At 35.3% G+C, this 23,376-nt stretch overlaps 1 protein-coding gene across 5 annotated transcripts in view; it reads left to right on the top strand.

Annotated features, from left to right (window-relative positions):
* LOC121314513 (tensin-3-like) overlaps positions 1 to 23,376 on the top strand; it is a 154,118-nt gene that overhangs the window by 33,711 nt on the left and 97,031 nt on the right. For 3 of the 5 annotated variants that reach the window (XM_041247878.1, XM_041247875.1, XM_041247877.1), the window contains exons 2-3: positions 15,797 to 15,908; positions 23,085 to 23,122. In XM_041247878.1, the coding sequence (XP_041103812.1) occupies positions 15,797 to 15,908; positions 23,085 to 23,122 (150 nt within the window). Of the gene's footprint in view, positions 1 to 11,405; positions 11,425 to 15,796; positions 15,909 to 23,084; positions 23,123 to 23,376 lie in introns of those variants that run through there. The other 2 variants (XM_041247876.1, XM_041247880.1) reach the window with 2 other exon arrangements.

Raw genomic sequence — 23,376 nt, 5'->3', positions numbered from 1 at the left:
GCAAAGAAATCATAAAGATCCTTAAACACTCTCAAACAACAACATGGTTTAATATTTAGGTTGTAATACACATGGTGGTGATAATCAATGTTGATACCACTGTGGGTAATAATTATAATATTAGGTTAATTGTATATACATGTCAAATTTCAGCTATACACGCAATTGTTTTTCATTATGCACTTATGGTGTATCTTTATTCTGAATAACGGGTTAGATTTTTTTCTTGCAGTACCATCATTCTAACAGAAGGAACAATCATGTGCATGGCCCAGAATATGGGCGAGTCTGAACATTTCCACGCTAAGTTGGAGTTGATAAATCTCATACTTTCTATTAGTTTAGAATGAAATTTGTGTGTACACAAGATTAATAAATATAGCCCCAGGCGTGGAAGGGCCAGCTTTGGTCACCCCTGATATAAAGTTTAACAATATGAAATCAGACTAGGGTTACTCCAGGTCAAATCATATTTAGAACCGTGGAAGATGATCACTAGAGTTCAAAGGAGGCCAAAAGTCTTACATCTCTCATGCTGGCTTTAAGCATACAGTGTAAAACCCATATTGACCTCATCTTTAACATTATACCCTGCTACATTGCAGTTAGAAACATGTTACTGCAACATACATTGATTACAAATATAACAGTATTTATAACACATCTAACTTTGATCTTAATAGTGTAAAAAAAGAGTTCTGGAAGTCATTAAGAATGTAGACCTAATTTAATTGTTTTTCTTAAAAAAATTAAAGGCAATATCACAGAACTGGAAAATTGAAAGGTAGCACACAATCCTTCCACAGAGCAAGGGTGTGGTGCCTCCTGGATATATGAATTTTAATGAGTGAGTTTGAGGCATGCTTGAGCTCTGCTGTTAGTGCTTGTACAAAAACATTGTAGGAGGGGGTTCATTTAGAGGAAAATCAGTGGAGACATTTTGATCCTCGACATCTGCCTAGTGGCCTGTTGGAGCTTGTCAAGTGGCTATGGCAAGCTTTTTTATCTTTTTCTTTTTCTGTGTGGGCTTTGAGCAATTTACCTGACACTGTTCATTCTTGTCTACAGGAATTGCTTCTCGCTCACTTTAATTCCTTGAGTTTAAAAGAACAGGAATAAGTAGGATTAAAAAAAAAAAAAAAGTTTTCTTGTGACAGTTAATAAAAAACTTGGTGGTGGCATTGTTTAATACAACTACACCCTGCACTCAGGTGCTACATATTGACTCCAGGTGGCTCTTAATGAGAAGATGCGGTGACTAGATCTTAGTCCATATGTTTGTTGGCCATCTCCCAACCTACTGTAGCAGGTAATACATATGCCTTCATCATGAAAGAAATGGTAGAGCTTTTTAAATATGCCACACTGACATTTTTTACTAGCAGACATGACACTGTTTTTTGATGACCTAACAGCTGTTCTTTAAGGTTCTGCCTCTTCTACTGATTGTCATGATACATTAGGGGTGCTTTTAGATATGTTTTAGCTATACTGAAGAAATAGTTGGGGGTATGTATAGATTTAAATGTTGTAAATATGCTTGGACTTTCTTTTTTCTTTTTTGCCAGTGAAATCCCCACGCTAAGGTGTAAATCTTTACATTATCTAATTGCCATGAAACTTCATATTACCATTATTTGGCATAAGTTATTGAGAATATCAGATTCTAGGGATGTGGTTATCTGTCCCACTTACATTTTTGCACAAATAAGGAGAATTGCTATTGAAATAGCGATTAAACATGTATGTTATTTATTCTTATTCTATACTATTGTCTTCATACTGTTGGTATGCACCTTGGTCATGTTCATGTTCATAGGTATATAGATTGCTGACATACTTGTTTTAGTTCTTCATCTTTGCACAGGTAGGGGTATGGTCCACTGCCAGCCAAAACTTGATTCCAATTTGACAGGTTTGTTTGACGTGTAATGTGTCCACCGACACCATTCTTTTGTCGGAAATAACTGCTTGTCCATGTATTGTTTTACAGCTTGAAACAGGCAATGCTGTTTTCAATGAAGTCCTACCAAATTTCTGAGGCCAAGGCAAATATATCTGTAGTTGCTCTAAAATAAAAATGCAAAAATATCAAAAATTCTCAAATTTGTGTAATAGTAATAAGACAGCAAAGTATATGCTCACGTAGACAGCCAGACGGCAGTTCTCCAAGGAATTGATAGGATTACAATAGAAATTTGGTTAACACATATCTAGACTTCAAGAGCAATGTTTTATTCAAGTACATACTGCTGTAAACTCAGCAGAGGTAGAGATAACAAACGGACTTGTATACATATACAACATAGCGTATTGTAGGTTATATTGACAAAAACATGTATTGTAACATGCAGTCAAACTACTTTTGACGGTTCTAGGTAAAAATGCTTATAACTTTTTTATTTTTGCGATTCTGACTTTCAAACGCCGTCAGGATATTTAACGTATCTATTTAGGAAAAGTCCAGAACAGACAACCGCTAATATTTAACACACGCAGAGTAATTTAAATTTTAGAAGTGAAAACCGTCAAAATGACTAACGTGGTGGTTCTAGTGTTAATATAAAGGAATAATTATTTGGTAGAAATAGATAAATGATTTAAACAAATACATAGAAGAATAAATACACGTAGAAATACATATTTTTTAAATAAATATAGAAATTAATACATGTTTATATTGAAATGGGCAGGGCTGGGCTGGCTACCATCTGTTGGGAATGGAGTGCCTACACAGCCAGTTTTCTCCACTTAGGTTAATGTGTAGCAGAGGATGCTGGGAGTGAGAAATATGGTAGGGGAAAGCTGAATTATTATTGTTGTGTTTCATTATTAGTTATTTTAAAGTTCCAATATTGTTAAATGCATTACCCTGTAATTGTTATTACCTTTCCGGTAATATGTGGCTGTCACCTTGAGAGGCAGAGTAGTGCTCTGGGGTGGGGAAGGGCTGTCTGCCTCAATGCGGGACTGTGTGTGTGTGTGTGTGTGTGTGTGTGTGTGTGTGTGTGTGTGTGTGTGTGTGTGTGTGTGTGTGTGTGTGTGTGTGTGTGGATAGTGCTGATTTGCTGTTAACTGCCTAACAAACTGCATTAAACCCGGTGTCTTTTGTCTGTCTCTAATAATTCTTTTGCTCGCTATGGTATTATAAATGTGTAAATAAATTTAGAAATAGCAAGCTAGAAGAATACTTATCATATTAATTGATTTGGCTGATGCATTTATCCACAGCAATTGACATTTATATACCTATATAAAAAGTATATATATATATATATATATATATATATATATATATATATATATATATATATATATATATATATATAAGTAACGGTAGTCAAGGAATATGTGCACGTTAAAAAAACCTTTGACGGAAACTGCCGGATTTCATACAACGAGATACTAGTGATACTTTCCTTGCTGAGTCTGTGGAGTAGAGGTTAGAGCACTGTGATCCTGACTGGAGGGTTGTAAGTTTAAACACAGGTGTGGGTCCAACTAAAAACCTGACTGTATAAATGGGTAATTGTATGTCACAATTGTGTCTGCTAAATAATAATAATAATAATAATAATAATAATAATAATAATAATAATAATAATAATAATAATACGCGTGCCGGACCAATTTGGAACCTACCCTATGTCTATGTGAAAAGAAACCTTAAAGTGAGTATATCGAGGGTATAGCAGGTATACGTCATTTGCCGTAAATGGGTGAAACTTAAACCCGTTTACCAAATATTTCATATAAATGGGTTGAAAAGTTTATTCACTATGGGTACTAAATCAGCTGTGATGTGAGGACATACTGTTTGGAACAGACACAATGTATTTTAAATTGCCGCTTGCGAACAACAACAGAACGTGAATGGAGCGACCTCGCTTCTCCAATGTTGTTACGGCGTTCATAATAATATCCTCCGCTGTGCTCCACTCCCCTGCTCCAGATGAAATGGTATTTAAAAAAATAAATAAATAAGTAAATAAACTAACTATTTTTCACCCATCGAGTTGCCGACTGCAGATGAAAAGATGTTATGTACATTCAGAAAGGAATACCATTTAATTGTCCATATTAATCGCATACCGTGACCCAAGTAAAAAAAAAAAAAAAAAAAAAAAAAAAAACCCAGTTATGCAAAAAAGCCGACATAAAGTGCTCAGAGAAGTTATCTGTTTGAATTCGAATACGTTTTCTTATTATTACTGTTTGGTACTGAAAACATGAGTACATTTCAAACTTTGCATTTTTCGTATCAAATTAGCTTCACACAGGGCTTATTTGTATCCAAATATCTCATAGGGAGCTCAAAGCAACCCACAAACACATATGAGTGAGTCGTCGACGGGGCTGACGGACCACCCTGGCTGTACTAGTGTATGAATTATCCTTAATTTAAGAGTGCAGAAAATATAAACCGTGTTCACAGCGCTGTATGGTGCATAACAGTAGAACTGTATAAGAACATTAACCGCAGACACACACACAGTATGGCGTTTCTTACATTTTTATATGGCACAGATGTGCCCAGGAGGAGTATAGTAGCGTATTTAATCTTATAAATTGTGATTTTATGATTAAACAATGAATAATTAAAAAAAAAAAAAATGCAGGGTAGTCAATTTTGTAACAGGGTGTAGCAATGGTGAATAAACATTCACAAATAATGCTTACAAAACTGTCACTCAATCGGAACTGTGAAACCTCCCGTCATCTCCCTTGCAATGCCAACCCCACTTAATTTTGTTTTCCGTTTGTGTTCTCCTTCTGCGTTGGATGTGAAGTTTATTGTTTGATTTTACTGAAACGCGTTGGAACTTTAGAAATAAGTGTAAAGTCATTTTACAAAAGTAGAGATTTATACTTGATTATGACCCTGACCGAAGATGCCATTAGCAAGGGGGGCCGGTTGTACTAACGAGGTCAAATAATACGTCATGTTTTACTAAACATTTTAAAACTAATAAACAAACAGTTACCATAATGAACACTATTGTAGTATGTTGCTTAAAACATAATAACACAATATTCATAATAAAGTTGAGTTCTTATTTATAAACAGTAACAGGTAGATACAGCATCCATCAGTTCTGGCAGATTCTACTGTACTTGCTGAAGTGATTTTCTCCCACTGCTAATTTAAAAAAAAAAAAATAGCCACCTAGCTATTTCATCCTGAGGGCTAAACCTACTGTAGATGCCTGTAACCAGATCCAGACTGCTGTGCTTGATCCTATGCCTGGAGCGGACATTCATCTTATGTACTGTGGACTGCCCTTGTAAGTTCCAGAGAAGTGTGCTAAAAAAAAAATTAACGGCTACAAGGCTGACTGCAGTCGTACAGCTGGACTGGAAACGACCATACGAGTCAAAATAGGCTGCAAACTGGTGCTTGGCAAGAACATTGACATTGCCACTGGTCTCATCAATGGCAATAGGGAGGCTTCAAGCTGTTTCCTACTATCTGGAAAACACAAGTATGGTCAAAACCATAGCCATCTAATTTAACAACGGAGTCACCCCTACCTTTGAACATTTACGCTCAAAGTTTGAAATCATGGACAGAGGCTACAGTTTTCGAAAGCAGTTTCCAGCCATTGGTGCTCATTCAATCACCATTCACAAATGCCAGGGTAAGACTCTAAAAACAGTTAGGATGGATCTTGGTAACTCCATTTCCTCCTATGGACAAAGTTTCATTGCACTTTCCAGAGTTACATCCTTAAGCGGTCTCCAATCATGAAACATGAACTTACTCTGTCCAAATGGCAGTCCAAACCAGACAGGACCATTACAAAGTGACTCAATGCCAAGTTTACTGCTGTGTAGAAGAGCAAAATTACTGTGGACAACAGGAATGACCAGTTAACTTCCATTATTATACATCAAGGACAGGGTGTTACTTCTGGACACTGTGTGTCTCTTCTTGCTGTGGGTGCTATTGGAAAATGGGTGCATGCAAATGATGCACTCATTGAAGTCAAACCATGGCCAACAAATGCAAAGGACATGGACGTGGCATGTCAAGAGATCGAATGCTTTACAAATGCCTTACACTGGCCTAACTTTATAGCACCTCTATAACAAGGAGAATAATGTTTTTTTTTTCAGCATTAAAATGTGTTAGTATACTGCCCTTTAGCACTGACATGCATATGTACCTTTTTAACCATTCATAACATTGTTGTTTTGTACCTACATAAATAGCAATACCTACCAAAACAGACATATTGTTTTCACCACTCATGGAAACAATACCATGTTTACACTTGGAATATTGTCCAAAAGTCCCTTCTACCATTATTTTACTTTCAAATCTTCTCATTTCTCTTATTACTCTACTTATTACTCTCGCCTTGTCTGTCTGTCTATTTACTGTACACATTCTTGAGTAGCTTTTCCTCACCTTGTTCATTATTTGATCAAGTAAAAAAAGAAGTGATATCTATAACAAAAACATTGTCAATGTAAAAAAAAAAAAAAAGTTAGAAAAACGCAACAGCCGTTTAAAGTGGTGATATCAAACACAAAAGCCCAAGTTAGGCGAAGCAATTGGGACAACCTTGTCAAGCACCAAGCAAATAGGAACAACTGGAAAGGTGCTGGATCCCAACATTCAAACATTTGTTGCTTCTGACTTGGTTTCTTTTTTTTATTGCTCTTTGTACAACTTCAAGGGCATTGTGACTTTTCCCTTATCAGCTCAAAAGTCACATCTGCAACAAAAAACATTGACAATGCACAACCAACAAAAAGGCTCCAACACCCCAGCCCTGGATCTGCAATGCCTTGCATTCTCATTGTCCCTTGCACTCAATATGCACAATAGGCATTTAGTTGAAAAGTTATGACTGTTAAGCCTCCTGCTTTTGGTTGACAGTTTGTTGTAAATACCTCATTGTGTTCTGTACACTTGAAGGTTTTCATACCACAAGGGAAGTGTTTCAAATCGGATTTAACTCAATTAGTTATGTAATATTTATCTATGCCTAACCTGACTGTTAAGTTTGATTACCTGGGTTATTGTCGCTGTCAAGACTAAACTCACTTCTGCATGAACACTTGGTCTGCATTTACCTCATGAGGAGTTTTAGTTTGTTTAATCAATGCTGTACAATAAAACCAATTGGATATATATATATATATATATATATATATATATATTTTATATATATATATATTATATATTATATATATTATTATATATATAATAGTTATATATATAAGGAGGGGGGTTTATCCCTCCCCCCCCTCTAAAAAACATGTTGAAAAACACTAACACAATTAACCGAAACAACAAGGGGTTTTAGGGACGTGGGTGATTGTGTTAATTGCTTTATTGTTTAGTTAATCCCTTGCACCTGGTGCTAATTGTAAATTGGAGCCAGGTGCAGGGTATTTAAGAGAGGCAGTCAGTCTGTTCTAGGCTGCTGCCGAGTGGAGGGAGGCAGATGGTGTGGTCTGCTTCTGAGCAGTCAATGGGTAGGGCTGTGTGAAACCTGTGTCATTTTGGTGTTTGCATCAGGTAAACGGCTTAGCCGTCCTGAGTGTTAGTTAGGTTCCAGTGGTGTTTAGTCAGAGCTCTAAAGGAGAGCTAGGTGTTTGTTTATTTTAATTTGGTGTTTATTAAAAGTGCGCGCAAGAGCTGAAAAACTTCAATTTCTGTGTCCTGGGTCTACTTTTAAAGGGGCAACGAAATGTGCGAGTGGCGGGATCTATTACTATATATATATATATATATATATATATATATATATATATATATATATATATATATATTGAGAGATTACATGTCTGCAGTTGTACTGAAAGAATAAATACAGTACAGTTAATTACATTAACTGCAGAAATGTGAGCTTGGTTACTTTTATCAATTGAATGTATTGAGTTTTAGTATTAATGATTACCTCGCTAATAAGTGTGCAATAGTGTTTTTGGTCTGCATTGGCAGATTACTGACAGTACTTGTTAGTGCCTGATGAGACTGGTTGTGAGTAGAATAGTTCCATGAATAAGAATCTTAATACCTCACATGAATCAAGTCATGTTTAAGATGATTATAGAGTCATAGGTTATAATGGAACATTCATAAATCATTTAATTCAAGAGTGGCAGAAACATTGGATTTACTGACACACAACAAAAGGAATGGACTGCTGAAAATAAGAGGCTCGTGTCATAGACAAATAGATCTGTAAGTGAAGTGAGAGCATAGCCTTCTATGGCTTGCTTCACATTTGGGCAAAGTTATCAAGGAGAACACAGTTCAGTCTGAGATTAAAAAAAAAAAAAAGTAATTCAGAAGACTTTAAAGAGAAGGCTGTACCTGTGAACTTTTAGATTGATGTATGTAACAACTTCATAAAACTGCATCTTGTCTGTCAAGAAAAGAAGCTGGATACAGAGGGACATAATGTTTGCACTGGTAGGACCATTTGCTATCTTGCTTTTGTTAACCGCAAAGATATTCTGTATGTTTGTGTATTGTAGAGTTTGTAACATATTTAAGAAAAATTCAATCTGCCGTAAGCTTTTCATTAAAGTTTTATTTTGTATGTTTCAATTTATTTTCCTTATTATAAAGTTGTATGTAAAACACATAACCCTGTGTTGGTTTTGCTTCTGTCAAGGTCAGCAGGCTCTGTTTCAAGTTAAATTTATATACTCACTATACAGTACAACACCCCAGGAGAATTGATTGTTTTATGACTTTTGCTTGATAACACTTTGGTCTAAATACCAAGACTAACCTTGGACAAAGTCACTTGACCTTGGGCTTCAATCAAACCAAGCTATGGGTGGGTAGAAACACACCCAACTGTCAAAATGAATACTACAAAACAAATAAACAAAAACTTTTTGGGTGGCATAAAATACTGTTTAATGCATTTTAACAGGTATTACTGTTGCTATGAGGTTGCTATGCAATGTATTTCAGCAAGGTGAAACCTTTCAACCAATATTATAATTTACAGTACATCTAATTATTGCATCTAAGAATGCATGCTTTCAAAGATCAGTGGTAAAGTTTAGATAAAGTGACTGCGCTCTTAACAACCATCATAATGGTATATTGTATGCAATGTTTTTTTTTTAATGGATATATTATTAAAAAGCTTTTTTTACCTTAAAGAACACTGGATATTATGGAAGAGCCAGAGAGCCACAAAAAACCAAAAACAACTTGAAACCTCATAATTAAAACTCGAAATTTAGACATTTCACATACGAGCTGTGTCTGGGGTGAGGCTGGAGGAGTCGTAACTCTCCGCTGCTGGCTGAAGCCTCAAATTCACTACCGTCGGGTTTTAATAAAGAATTAGTATAAAATAATTTCCCCACATATATTATAGAATCATATATGTTTGAAAAGGCATCTAAAGTAAACGTGTTTTAATAGGATTGATCAATAATTAATCTTTGTTTCTATTTAGGCAATACACAGTTTTATAAAGGCTGTTTTATCAATAAAAAGCGTCTTCCACCATTGATAATTTTTATACTGCATAGACAAATGCCTCTGAAAAAATACATAAACGTCTGGGGGCTTCAGTTATTAGTTGTCATTCTACCCCTAGTAGGTAGTGATGAAAGGTGGCAGCAATGAAGACTGAAGTCATCTCTGTTATTCCATAGTGTGGCACTGTGAAGCCACCCTTTACCTTCGTAGTGCATGTGTGAGGAAGCAGTTCATTCTCTGTGCCAACTGCAACATACTGTACTTTTATAATGTAATAAGTAGAAGAGGAAGAAAAAAAGTTAATTCTATCTTTCCTGTTCTGTTTTTTACTACGAATAGGGAACAGTCATAATCATAACTTTTATTAATAGAATGTATCATGCAGTATCTTGTAAGATTTCAGTTATGGTTTGCAAATGATCTATCTATCTATTTATTTATCTTTCTAAAATCCATATCTGAGTACAAAATCATTCCTACCTTTCTGAATATTCAAAGAATGTATTTCATAAACACAGTGATGTTCATTGACAACATGAGAAATTATATATATATAGCTATATATATATATTTATTTGAGTAAAACAGTTACTTTGTATCACAACATGCGAATGACATCACAAATACTTTACGTAAATGCATTACTTTGTTTTTTTTTACATAACTTAAACGTGTACTTTAGTCATGTAATATAAATACACAATGTTACAGTAACTAACTTAATATGTGTTACATGTCATTGATTGATTAATTTATTATTTATGCAAGAAGTTAACCCATTGAGGGGGTCGTGACCTCAAACATTAATTGTTTTATTCAATACTACTGTAACACAGTATTTTAAACCGCAAAATCAAATGCCAATCCTCGTTTGTCTAATCACTGTTTAAGCAAAAGAAAGAAAGAAAAATGCTTATTAAGCATTTAATATTTTCACAGATCATAGGAAGGGGTGAACTAGTTTTAGAAAACAAATTTTGAAGAACCCGATCAGCACCAGACAGTGCCGTGCCTGTGGAATAGAGACAGAGTCTTCTTTTTGACAACGTTTTATGTTTTTGTTTTAGATGATGACAACTTTGGTAAATGAACATTTTCAAAAGAAACCATATTGAGCGCTCCACTTGGCTACTGGGCCTCATTTTAAAACACTGTTTTGATTGTTTAGATAAGTCAGTTCAATCAAATTAGAGACAGATAAAGAAATCATAATTAGGTCTTATTTAAAAAGAAAAATCACAATATAGATTTATAAACATACAAACCACTGTATTTGTATTTGTTTTTGCAAGGCTTGTTGCTGTGGCATTTAGAATTACACTGAACGTCTTTACGCACAAAGAAGCACTTCCTTGTCTGACAAAACTTGCTACACTTGCAAGAAATGAAGCCTTGCATTTTCAAAATCTGTACGGGAACTGTGCATTTGCTCAAAGCACATTTCCCAATTGTATTTTATCGTTTTACTCAAAGACCAAAGAAGCTGCTGTTCTTTTCTGTTTTGTTCTTTGCTTGTTTGATATTTTCCATTCCACAATTTGAGCAAAATAATTTGCTCAGACCAAAATAACCACACATGTAACTGAATTTTATTCTACACTGTTTACAGTAGAGTAGCTTACAATATATATTTCAGCATTACTTGAATACACGTGTGCAGATATGATTTTTTATGAGACAGCTTTGGTAGAGTTGGTGCCTTCATACTTATAAAGAGCCTATTCAGTTTGTGACTTAATTGAACATATAGAAGGGTCACGTTAGGGCATTTCCTTAGGAGAAAAAAAAAAAAAAAACTAGAAAGAATGTCTGTGCTGAAGGAGTCGTTGTAGTTGCTTACATTTTAGTACATAGCAGGAGACACAGGCTGGCTGCACATACAAATTAATGACACTGTTTTTGTAGATAAATAAGTACCCATGGATTGCAACATGTGGAGATGGTTCAAGCCTATGATGGTGAGTAGCTACATCTTAATCTTTAAATTGGACAACTTTACATTTCAGACAGAAAGCATTCTAACAATCCCTAAATTATGTAGTCACTCATGAAAAATGGAAATGGAACAAAAAAAATAAAAGTGCAACGATGTTAAGACATGTGGGCATAGTATTAAAACATAGTGTTTCAAATACAGCAATGAAGAGAGATTTGTTTAAAATAGTTCATCAACTTGAAAGCAGCATGTGGACACTTTTACAGATTTATTTATAAGATGATTGAATACTGTTCTTTCCAAGGTGGCTTAAAGATCTCAACTTGGATTTTAGTGAGTACAATTACAGCTAAGAAAAATGCTTTCACGAAAGAAAAAAAAGTCTTGATGGAATGCACAGCCCAACCAAGTTGGGGCCCTTTACAGGGAAACTTGCTTCTAATTGCAATGTGTAAGGTATTTAAGTTTAAGCTTAAAGATAGCTGTTACTTCACAGACAAGAAATCATCTTAAATTTTTACATTGTGTTAGATTGTAGAGGTGGTAATAATAATAATAATAATAATAATAATAATAATAATAATAATAATAATAATAATAAAGCAATCTTTTTATATGAAGGCTTTACTGTGTTCTAAAAAACGGATTTGTCTGCAAGTCTGCATTATATATTTTAAGAGCAGCAATAACACTTTTTTGGGGGAAAACTGCATTTGTGATTTTATTTTATTAGTAGGAAAAAAGCGCGTGGAAAACGTACCGAATGAATATAATGAATAATGTTTATGAGTGGAAATGTATGCAAATTACATCACAAAATAACTCAAGGGAGGTATTTGATATGCAAACCATATTCACTTAAGGGCGCTGACTTTACTAGGTGCCTCAGTGTGTGTTAAAAGTACCGCTTATTCATTCATGCCAACAGTCCCTATATGGTCGGGACAGTCCCTGGCAGACATTACTAAGGCTGTGTGAGGAGGAGGTAATAACTAGATATAGATTGAGCACAGATCATACTAGCCTTATGAAGGCCCCCTGAAAATTCACGGTATCACGAAGTCCACAGAAATCATGTATTTGACTGCCTGCCGTGAAAAATATGCGTTTTATTTTCCTTACAGTAGTTTACGTTTACACTTCACCTCCCCTATTCACAGAGAGTTGAGGTGCAGTCATAAATACAAGCCATGAAACGATGAAAAAAGTGGTGTTTCACCAAACACCTTTTGAAATGTAAATAGTTAAGTTTTAATTGACTGAGCAAGTGCTTCGTTAACTTTTGATTAATATTACAAAATAAATTGGAGGGAGATCAAGTTGATCAAACAAATATTTATTATTTGCAGAGTTAAAACACAAATGTTCCTGTGATGAGTCAAAGGGGTTTCGGTCTGTGATTCAGCCTCCCGACAGTAGATGGCATCAAACCAACTCGGGACTTCCCTTACCAAGATCTCGTGACCATGGCAAAAGTCATCTTTTGAGGGGCGGCACCTTGGTGAGGGGCGGAAGTACGAGTATGTAAATTCCAGCCACTGGAGTCAAGTGAAGGAGAAGGACACGTGTCGGTTGGGGATTGGTGTTCCACTGACTACAGAGGCGGGACATTACATACTAAAGGGAACGTACTACTGTGTTCGGGGTTGGTCCGAAAATAAAGTAGGAGGAGTAACGGGTGAAGGGAGAGACTGGTTTTGTGCAGCGGGATTTTTTGAAATACTAACATTTCTTTTGTCTTTTTTTTGTTTATGGTCACCACGAAGACAAATTAAAGACGAGTCATCAGTTTGTTTTGGATTTCACCCCTGCACTCCTTCCCTCACACCATTTTGTTTTTTTTTGTTATTTAATCCTTTTGTTGTGTATAGAAAATAAAAATAAATTATTTTATTTCTGTACACATAAATTACTGTCTGGACATTCCATTTAATACACTCTCGCCTCACAGTTCCATTAATAATAATTTTCTCCAATTTGACTGTCTCGCAGGACGGTGTGGGTAATATTTTCAAAACACAGTGTTATTGTATTAACCTCGTGGTACAGTAACGAGAGCTTTAGTATCAAGTGATTTTCAGACAAAATGTGTTAAGTCAATCCGTTATGTTTTGAAATCGAGTCGTTGTTAATGAATGCATGTCTTGTTAAAAAAATGTAATTGTCACAGGTCAGCTAAATCACTTCCTGTCTCAACGACTAGATAAGGGGAACTTGTTAATTACAATCCATGTTAATGAGATGAAGAAAAATTAATGGAAGCATAATTGGCTGTTATGGAAACTACTAGCGTACAGGAAGGTAGCTCTCCCACCAGCGAGCAGCAGCCAAATGGAAATAAAAAAGAATGCAAATATCAATGTTGTGTATAATTTGTAAAAGTCATTTAAAATTATGCATTTTGTCTTGGAGAAGGTACATTTATTTAGAACACTTAACATGTAAAGTGCTGATTTAAGATTAGCTAACATGTGGGTAAAAATCAGATTGCATGGATTAAGAAAAATGTATAAATAAAACAAAATTACTATATACAACTCTTTTAATGTGCATTTTGCAATCTTTCTTTGGTTAAAAATTAATTTTCTTATTTTTGACATCTACTATTTTAGTATGTACGATTGTAGGCTACAAATAAATACATTTGAAATGCCATGTGTGTTTGTAGTTGTTAGCTGTATTATGTACACTATGTATGTAACACTTCACTATATATTTATTAAGCTTTTAAAATTATGATAGAACTCCCTAGCCCAATACACAATTTGCTTAGAAATGTTTGGTGAATTCCTCTAATCATGCATTTTCTCTGGTACTCTTTACTCGCCTGCACGATAAATCAACTCAACATGATTAGAAGTAGCCACTGAACACTTACAGTATTATAAGAACTTTTATATGCATACAAATGTGTGAATGTACATTGTGCACAATGTCTGGGTGCAGTCTGACAACATTGCAAAATATGTTTAGGCAAAAAACATGTCAATGATCTCAATCACATTCCCAGTGGTGCTCGTATGCCTGTTCTTCATTCTTGTGTGGACACACAAGACACAACTGTTCAAAGCCAAGGACACATTGCAAATCCACAGTCACCTAAGGAAACTTTAATGCAATATTTAATATGCAATTTTATATACCAATATTTCAGTTGTATAATGCAAATAAAATCTAGAGTAGAGGTCATATGTCATAATGTACGTATGCACAATTCAAATACTCTACAGTTGCATTGATAATTTCTTGGTAGTAACATTACACTTTGTATAACACTTTATAACTGTGTATCATTTTAGCAATACAACAAGCATTCTGTAAAGTTACAAATAATTAAAACAACTGAATAAATCTCCCTTATGACCACAAGTATAGAAAAGGCTAAAATATTTAACTCTGAATATTGAATTATCTAGGTTATCTGTAAGAAATTACAAAATTGTTCTGTATACTCCCTCTCTCTCTGTGTCGTGTACTGTTAAATTTCTGTTTCAAATTGAGTTATATACTGTTTCATTAATTAAAACCCTCTTTTTCCAAGTGCAAATTAACTCCTGATAAATTATGACAATACGGATTTGCTTTAAAATTTCCACGCAAACAGTCGCAAGAAGCACTGCTCGTTAAGATATTAGCATTATTTCGTAAATCAACATAATTTCAGAAATCATGTTAAGATGATTATTTAATAATGAAATAGGCATAGAGACCGCCTGAAAGTGCCAAAATCAATGCTACATACCGATTTCTTGATTAACACTGTAGTTATCATTTATGACCTTTTGAAAATCCTGCCCTGTGGGTCTTTGGGTCAAAAAAACCCCCCTTCCTCCACCCCCACCCTCCCTTCATGCTCATTGTGACAAACTCAAAACCTTACTTACCTTTTCTTTCGAAAAGAAAGCTCGTACTTATATATATATTATATATATATTATATAGATATATATATTATATATATATATATATATAATAAAGTCACTGTGTAAACCTTGTGCATTATTGCACGCTATATTACAACTTGCAAATGAATCATTTAGCTTGCTTTATTGAATTTGAATTTAGTGAATACAGCCACCGCTGCTTCATTTTTGCGTGCGGTGTGGCTTCCCCCTGCCACGTGGTAATTCTAGTCATTTACCGCCATTTAGTAAATGAGGCCCTTAACCTTTATTTTATTTAATACAAAAATTACTCCACTAAAAAGTGTCTTTGGGGATATCCAAATGTGTGTGCTATACATATGTAATCTGTTAAAGTGAGTCTACCAGTACAATGCTAAATCTGTAGCACTGTATTGGCATGCAAGCTGCAAAATAAGCAAGGCTAAGGTCTTAAGAATAATCTCAAACACTGTTACTGCTTATGTTCTAAATATACTTTATTTTATTACAGCCTGAAGGATTAGCTTCAAGTTCCCACACTTTCAAGACCAAGACATTCAAGAAGCCCAAAACCTGTGTTATCTGCAAACAGGTTATCAACAAAGACGGTGTTTCATGCAGAGGTAAGCAACTGCAAATACTATACAATTAACTTTTAAGGTGCATATATTTTGTACAGTGAATATCATAGACCATGCAGAGAGAATACTCCTGACTAGTGCTTCAAAAATGGTGTCCAATTTAATCTTTCCAGTTGCTTCCTTGTTCTAAGAAATTAATCCGATTTGTGAGTCCAGTTGAGTGCATTAGGGGGTTTAATTTTTTTAATTTTTTTAATATGGTATTAACCTTACGAGAACTTGACTGAGTCAGTGGCATCTGGTGCAGAACTAGTGAGTATTAAATTGATTAATGTTAGCTTGCACTTGATGACGCCGGGCTGGCTCTACTGACGTTACAGTTCATATAACCCTTCTTATGCTAGTTTCATCATTTTATTATCCAACCTTTTATTGTGAGGAACTGCTTTTATGTTTAAAGTAGAATGTAAATATGAGTGGCCATTGTTGTATGTCTGCAGTGTCTCAAATTGGAGCAAGGGGATTAAACAGAAAGACACTGTACTGCATAGCCGACTGTAAAGTTAGCTCAAAGCACCTTGAACACCTTGGCCCTCTATGTGTTTATTTCTTTATTCTCTTTTCCAGCGCTTTTGTTCTGCCTGCATAGATCACAAGGCTCTCCATGCGGCCTCAGAGAGTCAGCCAAGCTGCCCTCTCTCAATTAAACGTCTCAATAAGCCAGTGAGACCTTAGTTCGTCCTCTATCCCCATGCAGGAACATTGCCTGCTAACTTCCCCTATTCAAAAAATATATAAAACAATAACAGTATGGTTTTTTCAATTAATAGAATGTAATTAATAGAGAATAAAAACATTCCAAGCTAACAATTGTCTAGCCTAAACGGAAAGCTTTTCCACTTTTTATTTCACTTTAAACTGTTTAAATGCCAAATCATAACAAAACATGCATATACACAGAGCAAAAAAAGTGGACAAAATACATAGTTGTGGCCATCCGTCCGTCCCCCCAAAGAGGGGGTGGCACTGCCTCCTCTGCCCTAGGGGTTACGTGCCTATGTATACAGATATTTTATATTATATATATATATATATATATATATATATATATATATATATATATATATATATATATATATATATATATTGCCATTAATTACTTTTTCTGCACATACTACTGCTTTGCATATATGATGTAGAATACGTGATTATAAAATCTAAGAGCAGTACATACAATACTCTTTCAAATAAACATATGATTTTGAATGTGCGCTTCTTAAGAACGGTATTATTGTCATTGCTTGCGTCCTGGGCCCTATTTCTTTACAAATTAAGCACTGTTAATTAGTATTGTTTAAAATAAACCCCAAATAAATTAAATGTTTGAGTTGGAAATAAACCAGAATGTTATTATGTTTAATCAAAGTATAGATTGACTACAGACTCCTTCAGTAGACAAGTCAAGGAAGTTACACGTTGTCTGTATATTCTGCCCCATGATATTTCCTCTTTTTCTGTTGCCCTAGTAGCATTTGCTGATGTAGCTGTCTGAAAGCCATGTTCACTCTTTAACTAGAAACAGAGATTGTCCTGAAATATTTCCTTCGAAATAATTGAGAGGCGTAACCAGTCTTAAGTGATTTCCATGCAATACAGTGATTTGCGAGCAAATTAGCTTTTTAATTTAGCTCGTGGTAGTAAACTTGTGGGATTATTCATGACACCTCCCCCAAATTTGAGGGAAAAGCACTTGCGAGAGAACATCTCACAAACCCATTTTTTCCAACGCAGCATCTATTTTGAATCTCATTCAAAAGCGCAACTTTTTTCACAAAAAGGACTTGAGGAAAAAAAAAAAATCTCTACAACTCCCCTTGCGACACATGCAAGCTGTTTGAATATTTGGCCCTTGGTCTTTATTCTAGTAGTCCCTTTATGCACGCATGGCTCCTATTCGTGCAATAGCTTTCAATGTGTAGATTTGTAGGCATCATTGTGGGTTGTTCCCTAGTGATGTCTGAGTCATTGATTGGCAGGAAAACATTTCCAACATTTATAAAAGACAATTAGTATTGAAAATAGCAATGTACTACAGTTGTTGACAATAATAATATTCATTCCTCTAATCACAGTGCTGTCTGCCTCCAAGTAGCAAGAGCTGTATATCAAACTTGGCTGTACAGGACCTCAGGCACCCATGGATCTGCAGTACCCTTGTCTTGATGACAGCACTGGCTGTTAATGTGCCAGTGTTTCCCATGTTTCTAAACAGAGGAAACTTTGTCCCTTAATGGATGCAGTTGCAGTCAGCCCCCTGGTGATACTGGCTGCTAAATCGGCAAAAGTCTCTGTATTGTGCGTGAAGTTTATTTTATAATCCAGGATCTTCCTCTCAAACAAATAAAGGATCAGTGATACAGTACACCCTCATCTCTCTACAACATGCTAATACACAGGCGTGCACCAGGCTCATTCCAGGGGCCTCATTTACGAAAGGGCACTAAGTACCTGTAATGTGCACATTAAGTAGTGAGCCTAACGTGCACCACAAATCAAAATTTACTGCGCCATTTACTAACAGAGAATACATTCATTTGCGTGCACACTATTTGGCTAATTTACATACCATAGAATGAACAATACTTGTGAGCAATAATTGAATGTGCACGCTAATGTCCGAGTCCGAGAAATGGACTGAGCTGAACAGAAAATATATCATTTTACACTTGAGAAGTGACTCATTTGCATACACCAGAGCAAAGGAATATGGAGAGGAACTTGCGCTGTTGCAGGGTCCCGTTCCCCGATTTATTATCAAAATTATTAAATGTTATTGTGTTAGAAGTTTTATTTTCTGTTGTTGTTCCAGTGACCCTCTGTATCTGTCTGAGAAATGTAGGTCAGCCACCATCATGTCGCCGTCTAGTCTGTGTGTGCCCCTTCCTCTCTGTGGTCCTTGTCTCTGGCTTGTTTTCTTTCCTCAGTCTCTCTCTGCTAAGTAGACATGCTGTCCTTTTAAGGGTTGCTGGGAATTAAATTAAAAGCTCTTCTGCTAAAGATCTATATATATATATATATTATGATATATATATATATATATAATATATTATATATATTATATATATATATCCACTGCAAAATTATCAGTTTCTTTGGCTTTACTATTTATAGGTATGTGTTTGGGTAAAATGAACATTTTTGTTTTATTCTATAAACTACTGAAAACATTTCTCCCAAATTCCAAATAAAAATATTGTCATTTAGAGCATTTATTTGCAGAAAATGACAACTGGTCAAAATAACAAAAAAGATGCAGTGTTGTCAGACCTCAAATAATGCAAAGAAAATAAGTTCAGATTCATTTTTAAACAACACAATACTAATGTTTTAACTTAGGAAGAGTTCAGAAATCCATATTTGGTGGAATAACCATGATTTTCAAGCACAGCTTTCATGCGTCTTGGCATGCTCTCCACCAGTCTTTCACATTGATGTTGGGTGACTTTATGCCACTCCTGGCGCAAAAATTCAAGCAGCTCGGCTTTGTTTGATGGCTTTGACCATCCATATATATATATCATGCCTTTCACAAAAGTTCTCACAAAGCACTGTACAAATGAAGAATAAGCCTAACTGAAAAAGTTTTTAACCTACTTTTGAAGATCAGAAGACAACATTTTGAGGAAAAGCTGTAATCTAATTTAAAATAGAAAATTCAGTATAAACATGTATTGTAAAAGGCAGTCAACTTCCTTATTTTCGTGATCCTGCCTTTCACAGGGTAGTTAATACATGTATTTAGGAAAAGTCATAAATGGACAATCATATAACTTTCAGACACACAGAGTAATTTAAATTTGAAAACCTCAAATCGTCAAAATGACTGCCTTGTAGGTTCTAGTATTAAAGGTAAAGCAGTTGTATTGTAATTGGTTCTGGAATTATTTGGGAAATGATGTAATAACAACTTAACAGGAATAAACTGATATTTGAGTGATGTGATTTTGCAACTCCCACCCACCACCTGGTCCAAAAACATTTTGGATAATTGAGGTTTTACTTTATCCAATTTGATTATTCCTCCTCCTAGTATCTTGGTCCATACATACAGTATATGGAAACATGATTACATTACCATAATCAGTTGCTTGTGATGAGTAGCAAAAAAAACAGCCTCGACAGCCATCCATCATTGTCACCAATGCGGTAACAGTTGTTTCTAGTCTCTAAAAACATAAGCAGCACCAAAACTGTACTTTTTGACAGTGGCTTGCTGTGACTTTTTGCAAGGCATGCAACAACTGTTTAGATGGTGGTTAAAAACATTTTTTTGTAACGTACACATAGCGATTAAATAAACCAACTACATACAGTACATTTTGGTAATTACTACTAGTCAAATGTAATGAAAGAATATACAAACACTTTACCTTTCTACTGAAATTGAAAATGTATCCATTTATTCTCTTAGTTGTTTTTTGTGCATGTGATTTTTATCAGCTATCAATTGAAAAACACATAAATGGCCATAAAAAGACATAAATGGCCTGCCTATCCATCCCTGTTCCTGTTCTTAGGTTTGTTTTCTTCATTGAAATTCAGATAACTCATAGCTTGTTGCAGTTCAGCATCTTCGGTTTCTTTAATTGAACATAACAAAGGCTTTAGACATTCTTTTGTGTTCAGCTGTGGCCAAAAGTTTTGCATCACCCTAGAATAATCACATTTTTCTTCATAAAGTCGAATGAAACCTGTTGAATAATGTTACGCTAATACTGCTTTATAGTTTTCAATATACTTGACGAAACTGACAAAAATTGAAAAATGTGACATTTCGAAATCTAACTTGAAATACAAACACAAACAACATATTTCAGAAAAGATGTGAAAAATCTTACTCAATTAGAAGCAATCAAAAGGTGACAATTAGAACCAGTAGACTTAAACTATTGAAACATGGTTTTTGCACTTCATAAGGAAGGTTTTGGCAGTTGTCAGATAGCCAACATAGGTTATGCCAGCCAAAGTACAGATCATTCAGAAGTATAAGACTGGAAGCTGTAAAGCTGCCCCCAAGTCTGGATGCCTAAAAGTCAGCACTGCTCACCAGGATCGCCACCTATGCCGTTCACATTTTGAGAGACAGGATGGCCAGTAGTGTCCACTTACGCGGCAATGGAAAGTTGGTTGACTGAAGGTATGTCTGTATGTGCTGAGGTGTTGCTTGGAAAATGGTATTGGAAAAACATCAGAGATCACCTAAACTTTTGTCACAAATACAAAGACTGGACCAAAAATGACTGTGACAAAGTAATTTTCTCCGAGTCCCCCTTCAGCTCTTTTGGAAACTGAGGTTGATTAAGAGTTCGAAGGCACAAAGGAGAAAGATACAAGCCAGAGTGTACCGTCCCAACGATGAAGCATCTGGAAACTGTCCATATCTGGGGATGCTTTTCAACCAAAGGTATAGGATCTGTGCATGTTTACCCATGGGAGCAGCTATGAATAAGGACTGGTACCTGAAAAGATCACATCCAACACCATCTCCTCCCTATGGCTCAGAATTATTTTCCCAACAGTGATTTCTACTTCCAAGATGATGGAGCCCCTTGCCATTGAGCCAAACAAGTGAAGAAATTGTTATAAGACAACAGGACCACGCCACTTCATTTTTGGCCTGAAAATTCGTCGGATTTGAATCCTATTGAGAATGTTTGGGGTCTAATAGGACAGGAAACCAGGAAAAGTCAACCATGAAACCAAAACAAATTGGAATCAATTGTAAAGGCTGCATGGAGGAATCTAAAGGATAACTTGACCTTTCAGCGCCTCATTGAGTCTGTGCCTGAAAAGTTTAAGGAGGTCTTAAACACAATGTAATGCAAATACTAAGTACTGCTATTGTGGCTTCTGGTAGATTGTAGTTTCTTTGATTACATTATGTTAAATAAAATGTTTTAAATATGTTCATGTCATTTTCATTTTTGGAAATTATGATGCAAAACTTTTTGCCATAGCTGTACTGTACATCTTAGATCACAGCCATTACACACTTCTTCTCTAACCAAGCTAACACACACAGACAACTCACACAAGACTGAGACGAGTGAGGTTGGGGGTAACTCAAAAGTGCTTGAAATGGCGCTTCTAAAGTGACAATGCTCATTTTCTAACATCTGCAATTATACAGAAAATAAATAATTCGAATAGAAATAACAAGTATATTTCTTGTATTTTTCTAAACATTAGCTTGTTTGTTTCTGCACATCCACATATTCATTTACAATTGTACGCTGCTTCACTGAAATATCGTTTCAACTCTTCTTGCTTTTCTATAAGTACTTACTACTTGCAATTTTGGTTTTGACCTTCCGTTTTCTACAGTTGCATGCCTTGTTTACTTTCTCCAAAGCACAGCTGGTTAGGCGGTCAGCTGCACACAGCATTACGTTGCCTAGACAACGTGGAGCGCACTGCATGTGCTGACCAGCAAAACAAGAAGTCAGCCAACGTGAACAGATTACTTACATGCAGGATATGTATATTTCATAGTCGTACATCTACTAAAAATCTTAAGTGCCTCCCCGTGAATACTGCTCGGATCGGAGATCAACAGTGACAGTTGGTTTGTGAATGAATACCTCCTCAAATCTGAAAGTGAGATCAGTATAACCCATTGCTATTCACAGTGACCACTGCACCTCAGCTATCAGTATAGGGGAACCAGGCAATGGAGTGTACAGTGTCATCTGCTCCTCCAAACAGTTTTCCAATAAGAGTTCTTGGGAAACAAAGTATCTTTTTGTTAGAGTTGTTGTAGAGGCAGTGCCACAGTTTAGAAGGTTCCCTGAAACATTTGGGACAAAAATAAAACAACAAGGCCTATTTTTTTAAAGAACTGGTTTCTGAAGATTTGTGACTGTAAGTTCACTTGGTTTAATTTGGACAAACTAGATAAAAACAGTTAAATGTGTCAAATTGTCCAACGCATCTCGATTGACTGTCTGTCATTCACGTTTTTATGTTTGAGTGTTTGTTTTGGATTGCTGTTGTGGGAAAAAAAAAAAAAAAAAAAAAAGATACTGTACAACACAGGTTCTGTTGTTAATGTTGGATTTTTTAAATGTTGTTCATGTCATTAAACCGGCAAATAAGAAGTTTAAACACTTCAAAATTGAAAAATGCATTTGATAGTTATGGTACTGTTTTTTCTTCCAGTTTGCAGATTTGTCTGTCATAAGAAATGTGAAACAAAGGTAAGCAGATGTTGTTTTTTTTCTTTATATACAATCGCTTTAACTACAATAAAGTTAGATTGTTAGATAATAATAGGATAACATCTTAGGGGTTTTTGTCCAGTTGTTTAAAACAAATAAATACAAATCACCCTTTTATGTAAAGCACCACTAAATGCTGATTTAACCACTGCTGAAATGTCTGGTTTTTGCAGCCTGTACATTCTGTTTTGGCAGATTTCTTTGCAAACAGATGTTATAAGATTAGAGGTCCA

The sequence above is a fragment of the Polyodon spathula genome, chromosome 4 (genome assembly GCF_017654505.1).
Source record: "Polyodon spathula isolate WHYD16114869_AA chromosome 4, ASM1765450v1, whole genome shotgun sequence".
NCBI lineage: Eukaryota > Metazoa > Chordata > Actinopteri > Acipenseriformes > Polyodontidae > Polyodon > Polyodon spathula.
The sequence above is the reverse complement of the archived record's forward strand: the minus strand, read 5'-3'. Positions and strand labels throughout refer to the sequence as shown.